The following is a 27,732-nucleotide window of genomic DNA, read 5'->3' as shown; positions in this document are numbered from 1 at the left end:
CTTTTCACGAATATTAATTGGAATTTTACTCATTCTAACCTCAAAATTAGCGCGCTTCTCACTTCCTGTACTGTCTTCATTACCAATTTGATTTATTTTGAAATTCTACTCACAATTGTTTCAATAAATTTGCATTCAAATTGATTATTAAATGTTGAAATTAGATTAAAAAACAGAATCTATAAAGCTATATAGGACTTTTTAAAATATGAATATGAATAAAATAAATCTTTTAATTTCAATAGTTGCTTCTGTGGGATATCTTTTTTTCTTTTAAGTTTTGAATTTTGTTTAAAGTTTTTTTTGTTTTTAAAAGTGTTTAAATATTTTTTTTGTTCTTTTTTTATCGTTCACATTGTTCTTTTTGGTTTCTGTTGGAAGGTGCATTGTCACATATTGTTTTGAAAGTATTTTCTGGAGTTAAGGACGAAGTGCACTTTAAGTTTGGTATTCAGTTATGCTTTAAGGTCCATAGCTAGATTGTTATTAGGTGCAACATGCCCAGGTAGCACACGGCGTATAAATGGCATAAATTCAACCCAGAGACTGATTTTTTTATAAACGTGCTTGTATCCTAAAATACAGCTCTGAGTATGGTACCTAAGAGTAAATACCTTAGAGTAAGGTAACCTACACCTAAACTAAACCTTATTCTAAGTTATAACTCAGAATTCGAGCATCTGTAGGTTTAGTGTAGATGTAAACCGAGAAAATGGCTCCAAACTATCGTGACTCTGGATTTAAGGTAGATTCAATTAGATTCGGATTTAAGCCAGAATCAAATAGGCATGCAGCCGGATTTTTGGCCATTTCTACACCATCAGCCATCGGGAAATGTTAAGATGCCATGAGATACTCAATTGGACACTCTTCGACCAAATAAGCACTGAACGCATGTTAATCCCATCCCTTAAAATGCACAATTGGCCATAACGTCCAGAAAACTAAAGTGTATTATTATATATGATTACTCTATGTAACCGTTCCTGCATCAAATCTAAATGTACATAATAATAAAATCTATAATAATATATAATATAATATTGAATATTAAAAATTGTAAAATTATTATGTTATATACTCTGTCATCAATATAAACTTCTTCATTCGTCATTACTCGCTTAAAAAATAATTGCTTTACAATTTCATCTTAAAAAACGGGTATTTTTTAATTATTCTGAATTCGTATAAAAATGAATTTTTTTTATATTATTATGTTTTATTATTTATTGAGAGATTTTTTTTTCTTTCTTCCATTTTAAATATTTTTTTTTATCTCCGTTTAATGGCTAAAGTGTAATAATATCTCTGTGTGTTTATCATTATATGTTTTTATTATTATTAAGTAATTTTTTCTTCATTTCTTTGCGTTTTTTTTTAATTCTTTATACGATAAAATTTAAAATTTTAAACTTTATCCCGAGCAGCACAATGTGATGAACTGCATTGGTTTCCATAAAAATGGGTCTAAATTAGTCATCACAGTGCCATCAGGGCGACATAGCGTTGCCCCAGTGTGCACATTGTGCTGATCGGATACGTTATGAATTGTTTCAAAATTAACGAAATTATGTTTGATGTCAAATTTTCGAATGATTTGAAAACTCCAAAAAAAAATCAAATTTAAATTTTTTCTAGAAATTTTCAAAAATTTTCCGGAAGATTTTCTCAAAAGAAAATTAATAACATCTCGTTAAACGTCTTTATTTTTGCATTTTTACAGCACTAGTTCGCAATCACGACTCAATCACTCTACGTATATCCTTTACACATTCTTTATACAATTTATTGTAATCGCCGTATTCGATGCATTATTTTTGCATTGCTGCACGTTCATGTTTTGTCGTAAAATTTTGATAAATTTGAAAAAATAATTTATGGATTTTTTGGGTCTGCAAATTAAAATTTTCCATCAATCTTGTTTAGATTTTCAATTCGATATATTTCAATGGAATTAAATATTACTTGTTATTTTCAATTTAACAACTCTTATTTCCTATTTTTCCACAACCATGATTTCCATATTGAATTTCTTACGACAAATGACTTTGATTTTATTTTTCGACATCCATTCGTAGCTGATTTCTCATTATTTTTTTTTATCATTAATTCAATCTCAAAAATGTTATAAGAAAATATTTCACTTTGATTTATTAATTTTGAAAGCAATTTTAGCGCAATTTTCTCAAAATAACTAAAAAAATTTGCTTATTTTTTCCCATTTAAGAGCAATTGATTTTAATTTTTTTTTTGTTCCTAATTCCAATGGATGTAAATTTTAGCTAATTTTGAGCGCGTTTTTCACGCACTTTTTTACTATTTTTGGTTCAAAAAATTTTCTTTAATTTCGAAGCTCCAATTTTTTTTTATCTTATTTATAAAAATCAAAACGGAAAAAAATTCACTTTTGTTTCACATCGAAAATGTTTTATGAACTTCCACGCTGCTTAGGCATGGATTTTTATGGATTAATATTGCGACATGAAAGCTTACGTTGACAATTAATGACGACAATTATTATTCTTGTAACAAATAATTGTGAAACAATTAGATGGTGAAAAAGTAGTAAGGTTAGGGTGTTTTTGGCGGGAAATTTTGAATTTTAAGGTTAGTTCTGATGATGATCTCAAAATTAACCAGCCAAATTACCCAAACCCTTATGAATATGAACGATTATGATGACATTTTTTTTGCAGAAATGAATGGTTCAAGATTGGATTTTATACAAAAATTATGATTATTATTGTTATTATTCACATATGTGGTTTTTTTGAGATTTTATATTATTTCATTACATGTACGGCTAGTGATTTGCTGTTTGTGCGTTTTCATATTTGAAAATCATAGAAATGCAAAAAGATTATTATTTTCAGTTGAATATTCAAGGCTAGGAGGTTATTGGACATGAATTTTTATAGATTGATACCATTTGAGGTACAAAACTATAAAATATAGTCACAAACCCCATAAGACAATGAAATTTTCAATTTTTTGAGTATTTTACATTTTTCTGGCGTTATTACTTAATAACTTCATAAATTTGAATTGATTTTAAGTTTTGAACGTAAATACGAGAAAAAAAAATATTTTTCAACAGTTGCGATAATTTTGTCTTTTTAATTTTCCACGCGGAAGTTGGCATGTGGCCAGTTTTTTCAAGATTTCCGTAGACAATCCAGAATGTCTTTATTTCTTTTCAGACATTTTATCATTTGATAATCGATAATTTTTAGATTCTGAAATCTCAACTTCCGCGTGTATTTAAGAATTTAGCCATAATTTAAAGGCTTCTTTTTTAATTTAAATTAAATAAATTTTTTGTTCTCTTGGGCAATTACTTGATCTACAATGATTCTTATTTCTTTTGATTCTTAATGTCTTTTTTTACTAATTATGAACTTCCACGCGCATGCAGGGAATTATGAAATTAATTAAATTATCCAATTTTCTAAAACTTAACATGAAATTATAATCTTCAAGATTCAAAATTTTTAACATAAATTATTTTTCTTCAACTTTATCTTAGCTGCCGCCGAGAAGTGTCTCATCATTTAAAAATTAAAATAATCAACTAAAATCATTTATGAAATTTTTTTTCTCACTTAATTAATTACTACATTTAATCTTTGTGTATGTCTCTGTGTGTGTCTGTGTACATATCATATAAAAAAATGTTTCCTTTTATGTCAATTTAGACCATCGTCTTCATTGACTGTGTTGGTTTTTGATTACAGATCAAGCACGGTTCACGTGCATCACATGATCGTTCACTACATTCAGCACAATAGATCTGATGACCGCATGGGATGAGCATTGAGTTGATTTCCTTTTCTCCGCAATAAAAGCATGTTTTGATCTTATTTGCATGGCTAGACGTTAGCAGTGAGTCTGTTGGTGAGGCTGATGCTGTTGGTGATGAGCGAGATCCAAGCATTGATGAATTTGGAAGTGACCAGATGTTAATTGGTGATGAATCGCCAATACCCTCGTCGCAGTCAATTGAATTCTCATTTCCTATTGTCTTCCATAAATCTATCAATTCTGGTCGAATCATAATTGATGCTGATTTTGATGATGTTGATGAGCCAGATGATGATGAGCAAGTCGATGAGCCAGTCGATGATGTCATTTGTGCACCATTTGTGAATGCATTCATTTCTGTGTCCTTCATGTCTAATTGTTCGAGAAGTGAACTTAAACCGTTCTTGTAAAGGCTCGAGAGAAGTGGAGACGTAAGGAGTTCTTGATTCATGTCATTTGAGTGTACATTGCCGGTTCTTAATGCGATGTGTGCTTCAATTTGTTTTCTTGCTGACTGAACATTATCTGGTAGGCCTGTGACTTCAAAGACTGGCTCTTTGTCGCGTGATGGAGTCACAATATAAGTCTGTGTTGATTGCTGAATGTGCTTGATTGTTGCACCTTTTGGTCCAACTACTAGACCGACTAAAATTGAGAACATTAAGTCATGGATATTAAAATTATAAATTGAAGATTTTCTCAAATTTTGTGGAAAATTAAGCAATTTTTGATGATAAAAGGCAAATTTTGGAAAAATAATTGAATTTCTACGTACCAACTCTGTATGGAACTCGAACAAGTATGGTAACCTGTCCAGGAATTGTAGGCGGGCCTGGCGGCGTTCCCTTTAATCCACCCAACAATGATGGCTTTCTCGATGCACGAATCAAACTGAAATGTTCAGCTGCTGATAAAATTTCACGTTTTGCTTTGGCAACATCCTCTTTACGTCCTGTGACAACAAAAACTGGTTCCTCGCCACGTACTGGTGTCTTTATGTAAGTGTTTGTTTTTGCACGAAGTGCTTTGATTTTGCAACCTATAAAAATACAAAAATGATACATTTGGTGAGTAAATTAAGCCTTCTTTTAGATTAGATCATAATGTGTAAGGTAAAGTGCATCAAGTCATCCCATAGCTCATTCATAAAATCACAATTTACATCATGCTAAACAAAATTTGTATTTAGTGTCTGCAAAAATGTTCAATAATATCCATTCCACACCCCACCGAGAGTCAATTTACATGTCTGGAATTAAAAAAATTTCAATTCTTTTTTTCTATTTACGTCGTTGCATAAAATCTGTCTGCTCATGCTGTTCATGCATTCCAATGCACGTCGTCAATTGCAGAATTTCATCGCCCAGCCACCCAAGTCTGCAATAATTTTACTGGTTTAACAACACCATAAAAAAAATTCCTTGGAAACTTTCCAGCGCCCATTCAAGCCACCCACTTAATGTACTTTCTTGTCAGCCAGCAATAAAGAACCAGGAAGCAAAACTATGGCAACGACACATAAATGAGGGTGGCAGTGTCGAGACATGCGCGATACTACCACTCAACACGCATACAGTCACATCATAGAGTTCCTTCGCCCCGAGATTTTTCCATTGCAGAAAGGCACATAACAAAAAAAAAATCTATGTCGATGCGGTGTGTTTTGTCTGTAAAAAAAAACTGAATTCTGTGATGTTATGCCACCCTTTTATATATATGTCATGAGTATGTAGTTGTACGATGTGTACGTGCATATATACCATTAATATTTATGAATGTAGTCGAAGTTTTGTTTTTGGAGTAGAAAATTTTATTTTCACGATGAACACTTTTGTGTTGTGTGTTAAGGATTATTTTGATGTTTCTCGTAGGGAAATGATTAATAATGAATTGAAATGGGATATTTTTGCCTGCCTGCCTGCCTGTTTTGCAAGACGATGAAATGTTTCTTTTTGTGAGGTTGGGAGTTCTAATGGGAATAGCTATGAACATAAACATTTTTTGCTGTTCGGGAATTGAATGAATGAAAAACAGGAAAGTTCCGGAAAATCTGAGAATTTATTTTATTTTCTTTTACGTTCTATGCATTTCAGGACTAACGACAGTTTGAAATGGGTTCTGAACTACTCTTTACTGCCTGGAGTTTTCAACTGTTTGCAACAACACTGACAAAATAGAAAATAAAATTACAATTGCAACATTTGGCACTTTATGAACCTAACTCTCATAATTCATAAATACAAGCCAACCGGGAAAACTGATAACAACTAAACACGTACTGCACATGTTTATCAAGATACCAATACTTGGTATTCTAGGCGTATAAAGATCAAAATTCGAGCATAAACATCATTGCCCACAAATATCAAACTTCAATTCACATCAAACTGTAAACAACATCCTTTAAACACCTTTGTGCGTCGCTGCTTCCATAACAAGGAAGATTCTTCCATTTTATCATGTATTTTTGTGTTACAGCTTTCTGTAAACATTTACAATCACTTTGTTTGCCATCATTTTTTTTTTCAACTTTTTAGACTTCTTGTTCACATTTTCTGTCTCTGTCTCGTTCATTTTTTTTGTGCCAGAAGCTTCTTGCTTCCAGTTTGATGAATACGTAGTAATTTTTTTCAGTTGTTTATATTTTAGGGCTATTTGCTAGGGATATGATGGTGTATGGGAGGGGAAGAGTGATTGGTCATGATATTTATTTAAGAACATTTAAAAAAATCACCAGTGAAGACTGCATTAGACGCATCCTTAGGCAAATTGAACAAAATTGGTCATTTTTAGAGAAAAATTTAAAGAAAATATTCAATATAAATTTTTGAACCCCTCATAAATTTCTAAAAAGTCACTAAATTCACCCCCCAGAAAATCCACTTACAACTCCAAAATACTCTACAAAATAAACACAAGACGTAATGACATCATAAAAAATCACAAAAAAAGGTTTTCATTGTTATCAAAACTGGACCAAAAATTTGCATAAAAGGTAGATAAACTTTCCCACTCCTCAATACAATTTCATTTTGTGCAAAGAAAAAAACATCTTACAATGTTGTGGGCTTGAAGTAAGTTAGGCATTGGACAAGAAAATAAAGAATAATGAAAAGAATCAACAAAAGTTAAGTGATGGAGATTTTTGCATTTTGAGATGTAATTGTTGGTTTTAACAGTCACTTAATTAGGTAAAAATGGCATTTACGATGACATAAGGGAATCTTAACGCAATGTTGATGATTTAGAGTAGGACAAGGTGTCTTGATGGCTAGATTATGCCGCTACGGCTGTCCAGAATATCACAAATTGGTTAATTGAGCAAAAATCTGACCCTAAGCCGGCGTGACTCTGACTTAGTGACGGATTTGGTTTAAATGCCTAAGTCACGCTGACCTGGTGCTGGATTTTGGATTGATTAACCAACCTGTGCCAAACGTGCTGTGCAATTGACAACAAAATCCCCAACAACCCCAATTAATACTCAACTATGAAATCCTAAGCCACATTTTCAACCTTTAAACCATTAACAAGAATTCAATCGCATTCTTCTTACCACAATTTACAATTTAATTTTAAAGAATAGAACAGCAAAAAGTAGCAAAAAAAAAGAACAAGAACTAAAGAAAAATCGAATAGAACGCAATGCGAACCAATGACCGCACCGAAGGTCTTTTTTCTTCTCAAACCCATAAAAATTGCTGTTTTGATCTTCTTCTTCATCATACACGCTACTCTTCGCAGCAAAACTTAAAGCTGAAGGTGTAGTTAATGATTATAGTCGATGATTCTCTTTTGTTGAGAATTCTTTTGTTGCTTAGTTTCTCTTAGTGAACAACATGTGAGTTTCTTTGTCGAAATGAACAGACAAGTGGATGATGGATTTGAATTTTTTCTATTCTTTTTTAATTGAGATTATCGTGGATTTCGTGCTTCTTTTTGAAAGAGTATTTTGCTTTTTGGAATTTTCTTCGATGAGAATTTTTTGAGAGAACAAATCAGCTGGATTGTTTTGAGGTCTATATTGACTCAGCTGAGCGACTTGTTTGGTGAGATTTTGTTTTATTTTTTTGAGAATTTCAGAAGGTCTTCCGGTTTTTGGTGAGAATTGTGGAGAACATGTGCTGAGTTCAAGCACATGTTGGAAAGTTAATTTGCAAACTAATTTCGATGATTTATGATCGAATTCCGATCAAATCAACTCTCATCTATCCAAATAAACCCTTGTCACACCTTATCCACTTCCTATTTCTACTTTTAAATATCCTCCATTCCTTCTCAAATTATAACCAAATTTATTAGACATAAAAAACTCATGCAATAATATTAACACAAAATGAGTATCCATTCACATATTTATTACGTGTATGTGTACGCGTTATACGCATTTTGATCGATAAAAGTGAAAAATAAGAACAGAAGAGGATTTCAATTCACTAATGAATGTGAATGAATTGCATCGTTGTCGAGTTGACGTGAAACAGAATGTCAAGAAATTGGGGGAACTTTATTCTAATTTTTGTAAGGTAAATTAAATTAGGACTTCTTACGTGAGGTAATGGATTCAAAAAATTACAATATTATGAGTTACTTATGAAACATGTGCTTTGGTGGAATATTCCAGATTGTTCGATGTATTGTAAGTAAGTTGTTCATTTTTTGATGTACTTTTAGAAGTACTGAGTTAATACCAGAGTTGGTAGGAATTTGAGGGGTCGGACTGCAGTTGAAAACTTCCACACTAGAGTCCTGCCAATTCTGGCTGATACTTAATAAAGCATAAGAAAAAATAAACAAAACCTCGTGGTTTTCATTCGTTAATTCAACAATGTTGAGGTTAGATGCAACAAAGTAATAGACAGCTGATTTAAAACCTCAAAATCCCATAACAGAAATTCACTTTTTTCAATTTAACAGCAATAATCTAGAAAATTCAACAACTTCAGTCCCACTGCACCATCAAAACAACATAATCAAAAATCAGATAATCTTCATCAATTCCATCATCATAATAAACCTCCAGACTAGCCATAAATCTTTAACTATTGAATTTCCCATCAGCTCAATTATCGCCGTCTCTTATTTGATTATGATCGCTTCACTTTCTACTTCTTGTTACTTCTTGTTGCTTCTTTCTCAACTTTTTCTTTCAGCATAAGAATTTTAAAGAATTTCCAGTCGTTGTTCAATCACAGTCAATCATAAAAAAGTGATCGAGAAGAGAAGAAGAAAAAAAAACAAAAACAAAGAAGCAGCGAAAGTAAGAAGAAAATGAGAAAATTTGTTGCAAACAAACACAAACACACACTCAGCTTTACACACATACAAACAGGTTGGTAGACACTTACGTTCAAGAACATTTTAATTTACTTTCGCGATATGGAGAAGTAACTATGAGCAAAAGCACGTAACAATGTGAAGAAGATTTCATTATTTAAAGAAAGAGAAGTAAGTTGGGAAGGATTTATGGGATGATGGGTGGATAAAGGCGCATATGGAAGGGGGAGTATAGTGGTCTAAGTTTTCTGTATTTTAGGAATATAGCAGACATATTAGGCTTTAATGCTCATTCTTACTATAAGGATCTGATCACTAACCTTAACCTGAACAACAACTTTACATTCCCAATCCATCCAAATCCATTAATGACCCACAAATGACCCATAAATGATCAAATTAGTCCACTATCATAAAAATAAAGCTAAAAAATGTTAAACAATACTTAAAGATAGAACAGAAGAGAAAGAAACTGAAAAATCAGTGGTGAGGAAGAGAAAAAAAAATAACAAAAGAGTAAAGAAGAAGAAGAAGTCGGTAAAGCAAGCAAGCAAAGCAGGCAGAAGAGCGCGCGTCGCAAAAAAGGCCTTGAGACGCTCGATAAGGTTCAATGACAACTTTTTTTTTTATTTATGTATAAATGGATGAAGAACTTATGAAAGAAGCTCAGGTATAGGATGGATGGAGTAATAACAATAGCCATGTGAATGGATTTCGATCAAGTTTATGGAAGTGGAATGGATGAAAAATTATTTTTTTCAGGTTTTAACTATGACTTGACGGTTTTAAATGACAGTTGGATTAATTAATGAGATTGATTTGCTTTGGATGGAGTTAAGTGACCGGCGACTGTAAGCGGAATTCTCGGATTTTGGGTATTAGAGATAGTTAGGGGTTTTAGCATGTCTTGGCTTTATTGTATAATATTCTTTGAGGTCATGTTTGTGTATCTTCATGCTTATATTCCAAAATTATACTTTCCAAGAATTACTCGAAAATATTAATCATTGAAATTGATAACAACAGCCTCAATATTTCCAAATAGATCATTATAATGCTTTTGTCAGTTCCCCATAACACCCAAGTATAATCATAAGTCATAGTCATGACAATCGGCGTATCATTTAACAATATTCGGAAATTTTCAATTCAATTCCGTGGAAGAGGAAAATAAGGCAAATGAAAATCCTCATAGGGGTTGTTCACTTATTACGTACGCTATTTTGGGGGAGGTGGAACTGCAATTTTGTAACAGCTGTAATAGGAACGAAATGAAAATCTGATGTTTGCGTAACGTAATAAGTGAAGAGCCTCATAGCATTGTGATGAATAAATCTTTGTGAATCTGAGGCTTATCGAGGATTAATTTTGATGGTCGCTTTTTCCTTTTTTATTCTTCTTCTTGATTTTTCCGCTTTGGGCTTCAATGAGATTTCTGCGAGAGTTATGTGTGCATTTTATGTTATTATTTCAACGAGATATGATACGAACACTAAGTAGAACAAGCATACTTGACGGATGAGGGTGACAAATCTTTTTGAGTCAATGAAAGGATATTGAGTGATTGACATTTTGTGATAACTTTGTTGGCTGTATCTGGTGATGTAAATGTAGGAGTTTTAGATGGTTTAACGATTTGCTTGAATTGGACTTAATTGGATTAGAATTGAACTAAATTGAGTGAATTCTTAATGAAAGTTTTGCACGTTTTATCAAAACCAAATCTTTAATGCAGTATTCTCCTATTGTTGGTTTGAATTTTCATCTAAATCTTGCAATAAATCACGAAAATCTTCAACATTCCTGTCAAATTCAAACCTGACAACATTCAGAGAAACTTCAAATAAGGTCAAATGCTCGTTATTCTACCAACAAAATTTTATGCCTACGCATGAAGATTCTCAGAATTTAACCTAAAAATGACAAAAACTGAAAACTTTTTCAACAAAACAGACCCAAATAATATTTAAATTGAATTTAATTTTTCCTCAGTGTAAATCATATTAAAGGCACATTAAGTAAACTCGACATGAAGGAAAAATCTTCAACTATGTTGCTTTTTGGTTGATTTTCATCTTGTTTCTTTAACTCGTCGTGTAATTTCAGCTTTAGATTTCAAGAATTGAATAGAATGAGACAAGTACAGAAGATAGAAGAAAAGAATAAAAAGTGGAATTTTTTCAAACTCAATTAATTGTTTATCTCAATGCTCTTTTTCTATTATTGTAACAACATGTGCTCGATTAAATCTGCGATTTCTGCTGTCGCTGTAGAATTTTGAACAAGGTGAAACAGGTTCGTTTTGAGATTTTCTGCTAAGTCAATTTTCGTAGAATTTGGAATAGATTTTGTCTTAATCTAATCCAGATTCGACTGCATCTGGATTGAATCTGGTACAAATTATCTTCAATTTGGTGCTAATGTAGCTAAATCTAGTCCCAATTCAAATGAATCTAGATTAAATTCAAATGAATCTAGTACTAATGATGGCTAGATCTAGTCCATATTTGAGAAAATCTAGTCCAATTTCAGCTAATTCTGACTGATTCTAGTTCAAATTTGTCTTAAGGATTCAAGCATTCTTAAAGGTAAGCGAATCCAAAATTCTCATCATGAAAATCCCATCAGCATTCCCAAATCAAGGAGATTCACCTTCGCAACACGCGTAAATACACTTCTTCCACCAAATATACGAACGAAAAAGAATATATTTAAACATTATTTTTGGCTTTTCACGTAAAATTAAAAAATAAATTCTTTGTTGTGTTCTCTTTTTCAAGCTTCTAGCACGCCGATGACCGCACAAGACCTTGACTTTAGAATTTTATTTTGTATTTTACTAGAAACGTTCTATTGCGATGTGGTTTGGATTTCTTGTTCTCTCCGTGTGTTGCTTGAAGATTTTTTTTTTATTCTTTGAATTACTTTTCAGTTTTGAGAAATTTTTGAAATGGTTTAATTGATTTTATGGCGTGGATTTGATGGATGAAATTTATAGTTTTGAGATATTGATGGATCCGGGTTTATATGATGGCTTTGATCAGTGTACAACAGCCTGACTGATGGGATTGTGTTACCTAAAATCCAAAACACCGAACGTCACAATGCAGCGATTTTGCCTTAAAATGGATCGAAATCGTGATGCTGTCAGGGCTTAAAAATCCAATCCAACCAAAAAATTCAGAGTTTCCCTCTTGACCATAGCAGGCACAGTGTAAAAACTGGATCAATTCAAATCAATAGAACCCAATTCCCGGAAAATTAAGCACAATTGAAAACCACAAAAGGCTTTTTAATTATTTTCCCTCTCACTTGTTCCTCTTTCATCCTTCAATTATTAACTTACTGTTGATGCTAATTTTCATTACAACATTAAATTGAGCATAGAAGCATAACCGCAAACGTAAGCATTAAACATTCTTGGCTACTCAGCGTATTCATTCAAAGGTTTTTCTTGTTAAAGCACACGAAGATGGTAAAATGTGAGTCAAATGTGGCAACAAAAAAAACACACAAACACAAAGGAGAAGAAAACTTTTTTTTCATTCTTGAGCCACAGACACAGCTTTTCATCGCCTTAGTCACGTTTCTCATTTTTCCTCGATGTGAGTTTCATTGGGGGTACAACCACATAGGCAGATTTTTTATTTGATTTCTTTGTGTGCGTCAATAATCTCAATACAGGCCCATATTTCGCGGTTACTGACTTTCGCTTTTTCTCTTCTTCCGTTCTGAATTTTTTTTTTCTTGTTTTATTCTTGTTCTTTGCTCGGTTTATGTTGTTTTGTTAAGCAAGAATAAATTTTTTTTTTGCGCGTAAAAGAAAGTTTTTGTTCTGTGTTTTGCGCCATTGGGTTCTACCCCCTCCCCCTCTTTCCTTACACTTACATCCACACACACATACATAGATAAAATTTCCATTTTCCTTTCCACATCATCCTATGCGTATGAAATTTCTGACGCAAATATAACATAGAATGGATAAAGAATAGAACGCACACAAAATGTGTGGGAGGGGGTCATGAGGGGGGTGAGACATAAAAAATTTCTTTTTGAGCCGTGTTTTATCGATTTTTTTTTTCGCTCCCTTTTTTGCCTTTTTTTCTGTTTTTGTTTTCAAATGAAAATGTTTACTTTTCTTTTGTATTTTTCGTGCTGAGCTGCTTCTGTTGTTGTCTTTTGATGATGATGGAAAATTTTCTACACTTTTTTTTCTTTTTTTTGTAGATGGAAAATTGATTGTTTTGAAGTTTTCTGGTAAATTGATGAGATTGATTGAAACATTGAAAAAGTTTTTCTTTTTTCATGTGAAGGTTTTGATGACAAATGAAGGTAGACAATTGGGAATGTTTGATAATTTTGATGGGAAATCTCTGGTGTAACTAAAGGATTATTGGCTGTCAATTTGAGAATTTTTAGTTTAGTGAGAATTTATTCATTTTGATGCCATCAGCATTTGAGGTTATATTCCTAGAATTTGAGGTTATATTCCCAAAATTTGAGGTTATATTCCTAGAAAGTGAGGTTATATTCCTAGAAAGTGAGGTTATATTCCTAGAATTTGAGGTTGTATTCCTAAAATTTTGAAGTTATGTTTTGATATCTCAATATCTAAGCAACAACTCAAATAAACAACATTTGATGCCAGATGTAACAGGAAATCAGCAAACATCTATGATATCCGATAATCTACTTCCTTATCCCTTTAAACATCACTTAATTACGGTCATATCAAGAACATTACTTGCAAAAGTTCATAATGAAAATCATCGTAAACACTAAACATTAAAAGTTCATTCACACTGTCATCTACTTCATCTTGTCCCTTGCCGTCTCTTCCTTGCTTTTCATTTCATCTAAACTATTTACAACAATTTTCTTAAATTCCCTTTTCAAATAACCCATAGCCATTTTACTCTGACTATATTAAGCACAGTAATATCACACCATTAACAAGAAAAACGAAAGAAAAAATATAAAAAAAAGTTTCTATGTTCCAAAAGGAAAACAACATAGGGAAAAAAATATCAGGAAGAAGAAGGAAAAGCATGAAAAGTTTCTTCACCTTTTGCTATTAGGTTGAAAAATAAAGAATGAATTGAAGAGAATGAGAGAAGAGTTCTTCGTTTGCTCACAGAGAAAGAAGAAAAATTATTTTGCTGCGCGTTTAGAAAAAAGAAGAAAATTTTTCGTAAAAGTTGAAAATGCACTTTAGGGTGTGTGTTTTGAGGCGCATTTTTTGAGGCTATGTTGTTTAATATTTAGATAAAATTGGAAAATTTGATGCTCATTTTTGAGATAGTTTTAGAAAATTCGAGGTGATACTGCCCAATTTTGATTTAATATTGGAAAATTTGAGGTTATGTCATCAAAAATTGAAATTAAGTTACAAATTGTCGCACCTTAGCAAACCAAATATACTAGACATCAACCCAGCACATTCAACATGCCATCCCATCCACTCATAAATTTCCAATTCTAATACAAAATTGAAATTATTTTCTATTTCTTTCTTTTTTTGTTGTTGTAATCCCATTCTTAATGTTTATGTTGACTATGTACATTCACAAAGTTTTTTCTACACTGTTTGCTTCTAAAGAAGATTAAAATATTCTAAAAATAAAAGCCAAATAAATGTAAATTGAGTGAAAGGGAAGAAGAAGCTTTTAATTACAAATAATGAAGGATTTATTTTGCTTTGAGTTGTGTAAGCTTCTTGTTATTGTTTGTAGAAAGCACTTGTGTGCTTTTTTGGAAGATTGTGTTTTACAAATCGAGGTTATGTTTGCGAATTTTCAATTTTGACAGACTTTAAGGTTATGTACGCAAAATTTAAGTAGAATTCACAGATTTAAAGAGAATTTTCACAAAAATGTTTTATTTTTCCATTAAGTGCCTCCAAATTTTCCACTCCATAATCTCAATTACTTCCCCATTCCATTCACCAAAATTACCATTTCATTAATTACTTCCTATCCAATTTTATCATACACCCTCCTAATTATTATTAGTTCTTATACACTTAAGCAAATTTCTAATTTTTTTCATAACATATTTTTTCTTTTCTGAATCAAATCAAAAAACTGCCTCTCATTTTCATTTTCACGTCAAACTTTGTCCATCAACTTATGCAAGCCATTCACAGTCATTTTCATACGCTCAATATATATATATGAGTGAAAATTAATTGAATTGCCATGTCTGGATGTGTTTACGGCTCGTTGAGCTTTTTTTTTTTGTAAGTGAGTAGAGTGAAAGTTGGACGAGAATGAAGAAGGGGAGGAATAAAAGTTTCAGTGAGTTGAAATTTTTATTAATGATGACGTCCATGATTGTGGATGGAAAATTTCGTTTGCACTTGAGGATAATTAAATTATTAGTGGACTAGATTGGGGGCGACTTTGGATGAATGAACGTCATTAACGTGGATTTTTTGAGGTTAGGTTGATGAATTATTTACTAGGTATTTACAAATTTGCGTCTAAATGTCATCAAGTGACTTAATTTGATGTCTAATGAATGCTTAAGAATCAGTAATATAAAATTGAAAAAACACGTGGTTTTAAACATTGGACTTAAAAGGTTTAGTATGATCAGCAGCAAGCCTTTAAATATCAAATTCACAGCTTGAATTCGACTCGAATTTTTCAATGCTTTGCTAGGAGTTCATCGTTAGTCTAGCTTCATAACACGTGGTTTTCGAAACTAAATTTAAGTTTTTCTTCAAAAAATAAGATTTTTCGTTAAAAATCTGATCAATTATTAGATAAATCATGTCAGATCCGTTCATGGAGGAAGAATTGATTGAATAGTTCCTCAACCTTTAACACATTTGGCTCCTCACAAATCAACATAACCTCTATTTACCAATATTTATAAACTTGAAATTCATTTTATTCTTAATTCTTATTTTCTCCTATTTGACACTTACTGAAAAAACATTCGAAAAATTATCAACATGAAAACAAAAATACCTAACCGAATAAGAAGAAGAAAATGTACACAGTAATCTAAATAAACAACACACGACTGACATAATGAGACCATTGACCACCAAGAATATTCTCATCAAGAATTTCATTTTTGTTCTTTATGGTCGGTCGCTTAAAGAAAATTTATTAAAAATAATCAGATTTGAAATTTGCGTGACGCGATCGATTGGCTGGTGGACTAAAAAGTGCTTTAAAAAGCCACCGACCTAGCGTAAAATTTTGGTGGATTTTTTTAATGTTTATAAAATTTAAGAATTTTTAAAGCTAGCTAAGAGAAGATTTACTGCATTTTAATTGATTCCCGCAATTTCTTAGCTATTAAAACACCATAAAAAACTTTATATTTCCAGATTTTTTTCTCTTTTTTTTGACAATTTCTCGTTATCTTATCTCGTAATAGAAAATATTTCTTTGTCAATCTTAAATTTATCATTTTTATTTTATCAACGATTTGATTTATATTTTAAAGTCAATAAAAAAGCACGCACGTTTTGTGAATCCGGCGCCAAATGTATTGGGAATTTAATATTAGAAATGAGAAAAAAAAACTTCGATGAGGTCTTGAATTTATTAAATTTTATTATCTCTTGGGTCGTGTTGTGACGCATGGTTTGATATTAAGCCAGAATTTGGAGACAATTTAGAACAAATCCTTCTAATTTTTGTAGTGAATGAATTTTTTTGACAATAGCTAGCACATTCCTTGGTTAATAATTGCTTAACAAGCCAGGTTGCGTCACAGGAACCGAAGTACTAAGCCATTCCGCCACCGAGCCATTAAGAATCTCAATTTTTCCCAAAACATATCAAAATAACCGAATTTTCTCTTCAGGGACCATAAAGAATATTTACTAATATATTATTGATCTGTTTAATCATCAGTTCTAAATATTAAGCCTCAATTAGAACTTACTAACTATCTATAGATCCAAATCATCCAACGTAATACAAATTCACTCATCAAAACTTTTCAGACAAATCGTCAACACAATATCATCATCATTATTCCCCAACTTGAACCGTTTACATAAATTTTTTTATCCAAAACCATCACCACAGCTTCAAACTTTTACAAATGAGACATCAAAGCTTTCTGCATGCATCTAATACCAAGAAAGAATAAAACTTAGCAATGAGACACATAAAAAAATAACTTTACACATCCAAGAGAAAAAGCTTCCAAACGCATCGTCTTGTGCATGAATTTTTGGGAGATACGTGCAGTTACGATTAAATAAACTAAACTATTTTATGCTTGTGTCTGTCTGAAGACTTCATTGCCAATTCTTATTTTGAGAATTTCATCAAGAAAAAGAATGAAAATTTTGGTGCATTGTCTCGAGCAATTTTGCTGTAACTGTCTGGAATGATTCTTTTTTATAGGTTTTGAAGATGAGATGAGAAAGAAGACATGACGTAAAATTTGTCATTCGGATTTTTTGTCAAAGTGAATTCCATCAAATAAAATTGAATACTTAACTCAATTTTGGGTTGATTGAGATGAAGTTTGATGAAATGTTGACGATAGTTTGTATTTATTTTGGATAATGGAATCTTTGGGGTTGAGGAACTGATTATCTGTTGTGCTGTCATATAAGGTCTACAAACTATCTTTGTATTCCATCTCTAGATGTATTCTGAATAGCACAAGTCAGTTAATTGACCAAAAAACCGGCAACAGACCGGCGTGATTCAGGCATAATCAAATCCAACACCAAGTGACCAAGTAACCCCAATTACCAATTTCTGCTGTTCGGGACGACTTCTACATATTATACGATATCCAACTAAACTTTAATTTCATTCTATTAAAGAAATTTTCCTTTTTTCTAGAAAATCACACGTCTTCTTGTTCTAGTCAGTGCAATGAAACTATTTATAGATTTACACACATCAACTACGTAGTTAGAAATAATAATAAGAATCTTCATTAAAATTGAAGTGCAGAAGAGATGCGAAAAATGAAAACAAAATGGATTCGAGCTGACTAGAATTAGAATTGCAGGAGGAAAGAAGAAAAGAAAAAAAAAACTTTTTTTTCGTATGAGTACAGAAAGGAGTAAGATAGAATTGTGGTTTAAGCGCATTTTTTGAGGGACGATATCGATAAAAAATCTGGAAAATTTTCTCAAAACTGAATGTGAATAGTATGACTAAACCCAGCCTTACTAAGCTCAAGATACCCCAATCTGCTCCTAACACTTCTCCAAGATATCACGCTAACCAACATCACACTCGAAAACAAGAAGAGGAAAAATTGCAATGAAATTTTATTTCAAGATGAAAACCAGAAAGTAGCAGCAAATAAAAAAATCTGTCTTTGTGCTCATCTTGAATGCACTGGCATCCTACATGCACTGGCAATGTCAGTTTGGTTTTGAAAAACGGACGAAAAAGAAGAATCTTTTTTTTTTGCAATTTTTACTCTTTTTTTCGTGCAGAATTTTCTCATTTTAGGTATTTATAGAAGAAGAGATAAAATGTTCATGAAATGATAATTAAAACAACGTCTTTTAAATAGAAATTCTAATGCTCTTTGGGGGAAAATTTCAACTCCCTGTGGTGATAATGAAGTAAATTGGAATTTACTTATTGAATTTTAAAGTGAAGCATTTTTCAAGGTGTGAAGTCACAATTCAAGAATTTCAATAAAATGCATCCAATTGCCGGCACCATTACTGACACAAAAATCCAATTTATTGACATAGTTACTCAAAATCTTAAATAAAATGCCTATCAAGTCCAAACAATAGCATTAAGACATGAAGATACAAAACAACAAAAATTTGCCATGTGTTCAGGCACAGAACCCCAAAATATGAAAGCAAAAGATCGAATCAGGATGATGTAATTGCCGGATCACAAAAGCTTTTATTGTTATTGTTACGAAAGATGAATCAGAAACTGTAAAGAAATTTCAAAAAAATGAAGATTGAAAGGATCTTAAGATTTATTGAGGACGAATGTCAAGAGAAAGAAGAGATTTAGTACGGAAGTATCACCTGGATGTCCTGGGTCGATTTACTCAAAAGAAAAATAAATGAGATGCTTAATTGAGTGTGAAGAATTTTTTTCATAATTTTTGTGCCTTATAAATAGGATGAGATGGAAAGAAAAGTAAATTTGCAGTAAATTTTGCCAAAAATGAGGATGTGATAATGTAGAAACTTTATTATTGATGTATAGACAGTAAATATAGAGAAAACTATAACCTTCAACATGATGTACAGAAAGACTAAATCAATGGAAATTGGCTATCAGATTAGTAGAGACATTATGTGATTCGTTGACTTTCTAGGCAGAGTTGTAAGCCGACTTGAAGTTTTATAGATTTGAGTCGAGATTTTCTCATTGTTCGGAATTTTTGAGAAATAAAGCCAGCATTTATCCAGCATTAAAACAACTTTGGAAAACATACGGCTCAGAAATGGTAAACCATCTAGAGCCCAGCCGATGAGACACTGGTGTGGGATTAGATTCGATGAAATCCGGTTTGAGGAACCTTGAATCCATTCATCATATTCAGTATAGACAGTAAAATATTTCACTAAATGTGAACATATTTTGTGGACTCAAATTGAACATGCAGCTTTCAAATCAGAGCCTTTCTTTCATCTTCTTCATCCTTTTTTGATCTTCTTTACTTTATACCTTAATTCTTTTCCTTCTTGTTATATCCCAAAAACATCTTTCGTGCTTCATTTTGCATGCAATTCTTTAAACTTTTTTGTACCTTCATTTTTCTAGATTTTATGCAATATTGGCTCTTTTCAAATTTCACATTTGTTCCTCAATCTTATTTATCTTCCCAATTTGTTTTTTCTTTTCAGCAACAAAATTATTTTTACCTCGCAATTCTTCAATAAATAATGCCCCAAATGGAGATCAATTTCTTTTCTTTTTACTCAAAAAAAATTTCTTTTGTGTGTTGGAAGAAAAGGAACTGGGGAGAATAAGGATAGAATGAAAAGGAAGAACAATAACAATGGACAAAAAAATTAAAGAAATTATCGAAGAAGCACCTTGACTCAGCAGATGTTGTATTTCTGTTGTCTACAAATGAAAGTGTGTATTTAAGTGTTTCTAAGGAAATTGGTTCAGAAAAGTTTCGATGTTTGTGTTGATGTTCAGGGTATTAAGGATTGGTTTCAATTTGGTACAATTTTACTGATTCTGGAATTCAGGATAGCTTGTCATAATGTAATAAACAGTTTAGTGTTCTATTTTAAACCCATCTGAAGGCTCAGGACTCAGGTCGTTTCCCTTGCTCATCGTTTGTTGAAGTTGAGGATCACATTGCCAGAATCCTTCTTCATTATCATTATTATATGGCACACATTAACATATTCTAGAGAATCTGACTGAATTCATGAAAACTCAAACTATTCTTTAACATTTTACATTAATTTCAACTCGAGTAACTTCAGAATCATGATTCATGTCTCATGTACCATATAAATATTCAAGTACACCCCATCATTCCATTCACATTATTATTATCATCATCGTAACTGGAACAACAAGATTATTGCAGACATCATACATTTCCGTTCTTAATCATTTCTCTCTCTATTTCTTCCCAATTTCCATATTCCAATTCTTTTATGCAAAATGATTCCTTCAAGTATGTAAATGTGCATTATATTGAGGAACAGTCCCATCCTATTTCATGTTTATTTACTCATTTTTATCATGTAAAAATGATAGTTTTACTATTTAGAACTGTTTTTCAACATCATAATCTCATTTCTCCACTTTTGGATGCATTTGAATGGATAAATTAAAAGACTGTTTGTATTATGGCATGTAGATGATATCATGATGACGGTAATAAATGCATGTAATTTTCTTGGTTAAAATGCAATCAGAAATAGAGAAACGAATGATTCGTGATTGTCTGTTTGAATTTTGAACATTAAGAAAATGCTTACTGCCTGCTTTGAATGTGACGCACATACTCATAACTCAATTTAAGAGACACTTGACAGTAAATTTTGAGTTTCTATGCTCCTAGCGTAGGCAGAAGTGTTTAGAGGTGAGGAGGTTCTTGCATTGGTTCCTATTAATCTAATGAGTAGCAAACAGTTTCCAAATCTAATATACAATGTGTATAGTAAACTCATGTATCTTATATATCCCGACTACTACCACCCACATCTGTTTGCAATGAAAAATGGAAACTTCGAATTGCATCAGAATTGCAATAAGTATCAGGATTAGAATAAAAGTGCAAAAACTCGATGAAATGAGAGCACAGAAAAAAGAAGAAGACATTCACAACTTTCAGACAAAGAACAACCAAGGAAGAAAGCATTTGAGCATGAAAATGAGGAAAGTAAAAATACGAACTGAAAATTTTTTCAAGGAAGAATAAATTGCAGCATTGCATCAGAACAAAGAATGTTCCTCATGAGGAAGTGACGAATGGAGTATGAGGAAAAATTTCCAAGGTTCTTGCACTCACTCATTGATTCTATTCAGGATGCACAAGTGCTTAACATGATTGTCACAATAAAAAATAGAATTTGATAGTCAAGTTGTACAGCAGTAGCAATACAAGCTTTTGCTTCTTGATGTGACATTTAATGAGGATTCAATTGCTTGTTGTTAAGGATGATGGAAAGATTGCTCTCATGTGAAATGATGGCAGTTTCAATGACTAAGATGATGATGATAAAAGAAGGTTGATATGTAATCGAGGGGGAGTTATTAGACGTGATGTGGACATAGATGAGATTGGAATGCAGGTAGATGGAAAAATGAGGACAATTAATGATAATTTGAAGGTGATGTTAATGGGATTGTATATGGAATTGAGAGTGTTTTGCTGTTTCAATATTAATAATTCTCAAGAAGCCTTAAAAGTTAAGTGTTGGTTGTTTGTGGCTTACAATCTTCCTAAAACTTGTCACAAGACCTTAAAAAATCAAACTTATTGATGGTTTGATGGTCAGTTGCCCTTCATTGATTGTTAGTCTCCGTCCTTGTCGTCTGGTACACCAACCCCTAAGATTGAGGAGATCTGTAACAAACCACATGCTATTCCTAGACAATCTCCTTAAATTCCCATCAAAACAACCACCAGACAACACCACATAGATTGAAAATTAATCGATTATCATAAAAATATGAATATTACCATCATAAAAATTTAATTTGTCTCTTTGCTTCACCACAGAGCAGCACAAAAAAAGACAATAACATAAAAAATTATTAAGAGCATTTTGAGAGCCTCTCACATATGTAGACAAACAGTCAGTATACAAAACAACATGTAATATCACATAACGAGATATTGAAAAAAAAAGGAAAGAAAATGCGGCAAGGCTGAAGAAATGCCGAATACAACAACAATAAAAAGCAGGAAGAAGAAGAAAATTTTTCGTCTGCCATCAGCGCCAGATGTTTTTGTTGTTACACGTTATTTTTTTCCTGCCTATTCGTCTCACTCAGTGTATTTTTTGTTACTTGATATTTAATGATCGGAAGGAATGGAATATTTTTTATTTTGGTGAATAAATGAGTAAATTGTTTGTAATCGGAAGGATTTAGGAGGCATTGAATTAGCTATTTTAGGTGTTGATGGTAAATTTTGAGGTAAGGATTCAAATTAGTTAAATTGGATATAGGTACTTAATAGCATTCAATAAGATATGAAATCTAAGAATGGCAAACCTGATGAATTCAGAGCATGAATCAACAAAAGTAGGAAATCATTCCCTGATCACCCCAACTGACCTCCCACAGGTGTAAAAGGGCATTTTTTTCATGTCCATATAATTAGAAAATACGTCACAATACCCAAATGACCAGCCACTCAATCCATCAAAGTCAATGAAAAAAAAAATTTTTTTTGCTGACGAAATAAAAATTTTGTGACATGTCAAGGCTATGTGTGACATAAATGGCTTTCAGCATTTTCCATTCCACATTTTTTCTAATTTTTATTGCGTACGAAAAAAAAGTGGCTTTGTTGGAGTTAACGAGCCATGTGGGAATTATCATATGGTAGTTAAAAAGGTGGATCAAGCGGAAGGGTTCTTCTGTATTGCCAAATATGGACTGGGACTATAAAAATTGACTGGGAAAAAAGGATAAGAATCCATTCTGAAGATAGTATTTAGGAATGTGGTATTAAACACGTGTTTGGATAGAATATTGATAAATTTTGCTAATTTTGTGGTCAAATTACAATCAATTTAGGCAGAACTTAGAGAAATTAGACTCCAAATTGGGTAGTCAGTAGAGTTAACATTATCCCGACTCCAATGGAGGCGTCTTCAATTTGAAGTCCTGCCAATTCTAACTCCATTAATGTAACAAGCAATTCCATCCCCGAATAGAAATTTCAAAGACTTACTCAATTAACTCTACTTTATTGAGTCATTCTTGACCCTCCAAACTTGTCCTCAACTTTTACTTATTTTTGACAAAAAATTTTATTCAAAATTATTCAAAATATATTTTTTAAAACAACCACAAAGCTAATAAGCATAAACAAAGCTAACATAAACACTAGCAAATGCTAATGAGAAGGTAATTTATGTTTAAGTAATAATCCTCAATTTTATTGACTGTTCATTATCCACCATGTGGTGATGGTGTTTTATGACTGTAAAATCGAGTGACTTGTGAACGGTAATTTGTGTTTTATGGGTGGATGTTGTGTAAGAAAAGGGAATATGGATGCTTGAGTGATGAAAGATTGAATGATGAATAAGGAATTTTATAGAGTGTTAATTGACAAAGGTTGTTTGGTTGGAATCAAGTGGATTTGGATTTGTGATGAACTGATTCTTTGTGAAAATCAGAATTGACAAGACTCGAGTGGAGGTGCCTTTTGTGGTCTTCAAAAGTCCTATCAACCTTATGTAAACTTAAAATTTTTCAGATAATTCGTCGAAGTAACCAAATTTTAAAGGTTATGTTCATCCAATTCCTGTGTACTACCTCCAAAATTAGATCTTTATATTTATTTTACCCACTTTATTTCTGACTGTTCATCAACCTACACACGCATCCTAAAAATGCTAGTATCTTCAAAGTCAATACCATTCCTCGCCTGAAGAGCAAGAAACAACATTTACCTTGATCTCATTTTATGTTCTAGGAAGTAAAAAGTCTTTGAACAAGAAAGATTAACAGAGTTAAGGTGCAGTTATATGAATTCTTATAAGAATCCTTTTAAGAAACGTGCAAAGTAAAAAAAGGAATCAAAATTTCGAGAAGCACAAAAGAAAGAACCGAAAAAATGTTCATTCCAGTTTTTTGGCAGCTGCAATGTTATTACAACTTACTATTTGGTAAAATGTTGAGAAGTGGTTGTAAATTGTATTTTTATGAAGTAAAATTTTGGAAGTTTAGATCAAATTTGAGAATTTTGGAGGTTAGGGGTATTTTGATCAATTCCTACCCCTCTATTAGTACCCCAACTTCATCAAAACATGCTATATAGTTTTCAATTGCTACAATCGTAGTTCTTCCTTCCTCTATCATTATCTTTAATTGACAATCTAATGACGGCTCAAGACACACCCCAATATCCCCAAAATGCACATTGCAATGACCACATTTCAATTTTAATGACTTCAAACTCTTAAAAATGAATTTGAGTTAAAAAAGGATGTCAAGACCCCAAAAAAAATGGATATTAAAAAAGGGAAACAATTTATATAATCATTGACACAACAGCAGCTGATAAATGTCATGACAATAAAATATTTATAATAATGATGAAGTAACCTCAAGCATGTATTAAGTGCATCAACATATGATTAATAATTGAGTAAGAAAAATGAAGACAAATGAATGAATGAAGAGGAATAAGGAAAAAATATAATATACTTAAGGAATGAAGATGAGATGAACAAGTTTTCATATCGAGGACATGCGGGTTATTGTGAACCTTGTACAGTGTAGACAGACGTTTAATGGATATTTTAATTTTAAACTGCTTTCTAAAATTCAAATTTTAGCAAAATTTTGAAATCTAATTTCTCAGCCACAAATACAATAATCTACAGTCATATTGCCAAAAATGTCATCCAGTAGCACATTTTTTTTTCTTAAGAACGACACCGAAAAGACCCGAAAAACTCATCAAAAATGAAAGAGAAAAAAAAAACTAGAACAAGAAGGAATAAAATTAAGGATAAAAAAGAGAGAAGTAATAAAACGGGAAGAAGGGAACCCGAAAAAAAGGAAAAAGAAAATCGAGAAGAACAGAGGGGGCAGGTGCAAGACGATCGATACAAACATGAAGTCAGTCTGTCATTCATTTACTCAATTTTATTTTTTCGTTCTGTTTTGTGTATTAAGAATGAGAGAGAGAGGCGAAATTATACAAAACAGCAGATTGCATTTCAGGTAAAAACAGTCGATCCATGTTCCCCTTTTATTATCGGAGGTATAGAGCTGCACCATGTGCTTTTGGTTCCCGCCAAAAGACATATTATTAATTGAATAAATTTTGATGATTTTTTTGATCTAAGGATATGCTGGATGTTCTATGTTAAGACTGAACACTTAAATACCCCGAAAAACACAGCATGAGTTAAGAGACACTCAGAGTAACCTAGATGAGCCTATGGTAACTCTCAACCCGATGTAAGCTTGTGCAAATCACTAGACATCCTTAGTATCCCCAAAAAAATAAATTAAATTTCAACTCACCTTGTCGTCCAACAATTTCAGCAACATGCTCGCTACTTGGAACTGGTACACACTCTGTCATGTTCTGTGACTTTTTGCGATCATCAAAATGTACACCATTAAAATTAAGCATGGATGTGAATGCATTTAGTGTACTGCCGGGTACGATACCATCTGCAGGCATATTGAGTAATGCAGACGATAAGTCATTAAGTCCTTCAACATTTGTTGTTGTTCCATTGCCGCCCATATCAAGCATTGAGAGTTCAAGTGCTAATTTTTCCAATGCACGTTGATCGTTAAGATGATGATCGGAACCGACCTCAGTTACACCACCAATAGGCGATGATGGTGGTGATAGAAGACGTTCGGAGATTTCAAAAATTGATGTCATTTTTGTGTTCGCCGGGAATTTTTTTTTTTTGTTTTAATATTTTCACTCCACAAAAAATTTGGAATTTTCTATCTTAAATTTTTAAATTTTTATGTATCAAAAAATTGCTTATTATTTTTCTTTTTTTTGGAAAATTTTGCTAGATTCTTAATTTTATATATCTTTTTTTCTCCAGGGTTGTCAAATTTTGCACGAAAAAAAAAAAAATATTTTTTTTTATTCACCGCGTGCTGAGAGACAAAAAAATTTAATTTTCACAACTTTAAGGGAGGAAAAAAACTCTTAAAAAATTTTATTATTATGTTTTATTTATTCCTGTACGGCTGACTTTAAAAATTTCTTCTAATTTTTTTTTTTAGAAATTTTTATTTGATGTCTATTTTGAGTTATTTTGCGCGTGTTTATGGTACGATGAACTAACAAAGACTGAAATACATACAGGAAAAAATTCTCGAGACGGCGAGAATTTCTTCTTATTATTCACCCTTCTTTTTGGTGTTATTCTTATTTTGCCGCGACGCGTCGGCTGCTTGATGCGCAGCTTTGACTTCCCCTCTTTTTTGTATTCTGAGAGAATTTAGATTATAAATTGTGAAAAATGTGACTGGAGAACTTTTCTGAAAATTGTCAACTTTATGAATAAATTTTGAATTAAATTTAAATTTTAAAAACTTTGAATTTATTTTCACTTTTAAAATATTCAAATTTTATCAATTTTCAATCAAATTTTCATTGAATAATTTATAAAAATTTTAATTTTTCCTTTGTTGTTCCGCACAGAAAAAATCACAATTGAGAATGACTTTAAGGGGAATTGTTCTCATCTGTGTAATCCTAGAGAGTGAAACTTCTTCAAAGCCATCTGGTGATGGGATTTGAAATTAAATTTGAGAATTATTCTTGTGCAAATCTGAAAGAATGAATGGCTTAAGGTGCTTAAGATAAACAATAAGTTTGAATTCTTAAAATCCAAAAATAATTAAAATATTTCTAAACTTAAATTTTATTTCCTTTCTTCAATGTGCCTTTGTACATGCTACCATATCTATTCTGACTGTGAGGCTGCCACCATTCAGGCAAGGTTTGTTTGGATAGGCTTTTATTCCTTCAAGTTCATATCTCGATATAGAATTCGATTGTCTGCGGTGGATTATTGAGTAACAGAGGGTACGACTGACAAGTCCCAGCATTTTTCACTCGGGTCTGAATTTAGAGTCAGTAGAGTTGCATTTACAATTTCATATAACTTTGCGATTGAAAATTAAACAACAATTTTCAATATGTGACATTATGGATCCCGTAACAGGCACATTATGCAAATCCTTTTAGGTACCGAAGTGGAATTTCTGCACCAAGTAAGTATGTTCTTTGTCTGTTTGGTATCGTTACTATGTTCTATCAAATTTACTAACCAGCAAGGCGAACGCATGTTAAACACTTTCAATTTAATAAATTTTAATATTTTATATCCTTTTTTTCCTTATCTTTGGAGTAAATTTGAGCTAAATTAAGCAATGAATGCAAAATTCCAAAAAAAGGAAATAATAAAAACATCAAAGTAAACATTGGACATCTTCTTCTTAGAAATCATACAACCACGTGCTTTGACAATCATTT

At 32.0% G+C, this 27,732-nt stretch overlaps 1 protein-coding gene across 1 annotated transcript; it reads right to left on the bottom strand.

The window, feature by feature from the left end:
- Positions 1–562: 562 nt before the first annotated feature.
- Positions 563–26,516, bottom strand: LOC139096891 (RNA-binding protein MEX3B). Its single transcript, XM_070648645.1, has 3 exons — positions 25,743–26,516; positions 4,577–4,840; positions 563–4,446 (listed from the first exon to the last, which is right to left on the bottom strand). The coding sequence occupies exons 1-3, from the start codon at positions 26,113–26,115 to the stop codon at positions 3,692–3,694; spliced, it is 1,392 nt and encodes a 463-aa protein (XP_070504746.1). The 5' UTR covers positions 26,116–26,516; the 3' UTR covers positions 563–3,691.
- Between the last annotated feature and the right edge of the window lie 1,216 nt (positions 26,517–27,732).

The sequence above is a fragment of the Chironomus tepperi genome, unplaced genomic scaffold (assembly GCF_022539635.2).
Source record: "Chironomus tepperi strain 1889 unplaced genomic scaffold, CSIRO-AGI_Ctep_v1 contig_408, whole genome shotgun sequence".
Taxonomy (NCBI): Eukaryota; Metazoa; Arthropoda; class Insecta; order Diptera; family Chironomidae; genus Chironomus; species Chironomus tepperi.
Note: the sequence above shows the minus strand (reverse complement) of the source record. Positions and strands in the feature narration are given on the sequence as shown.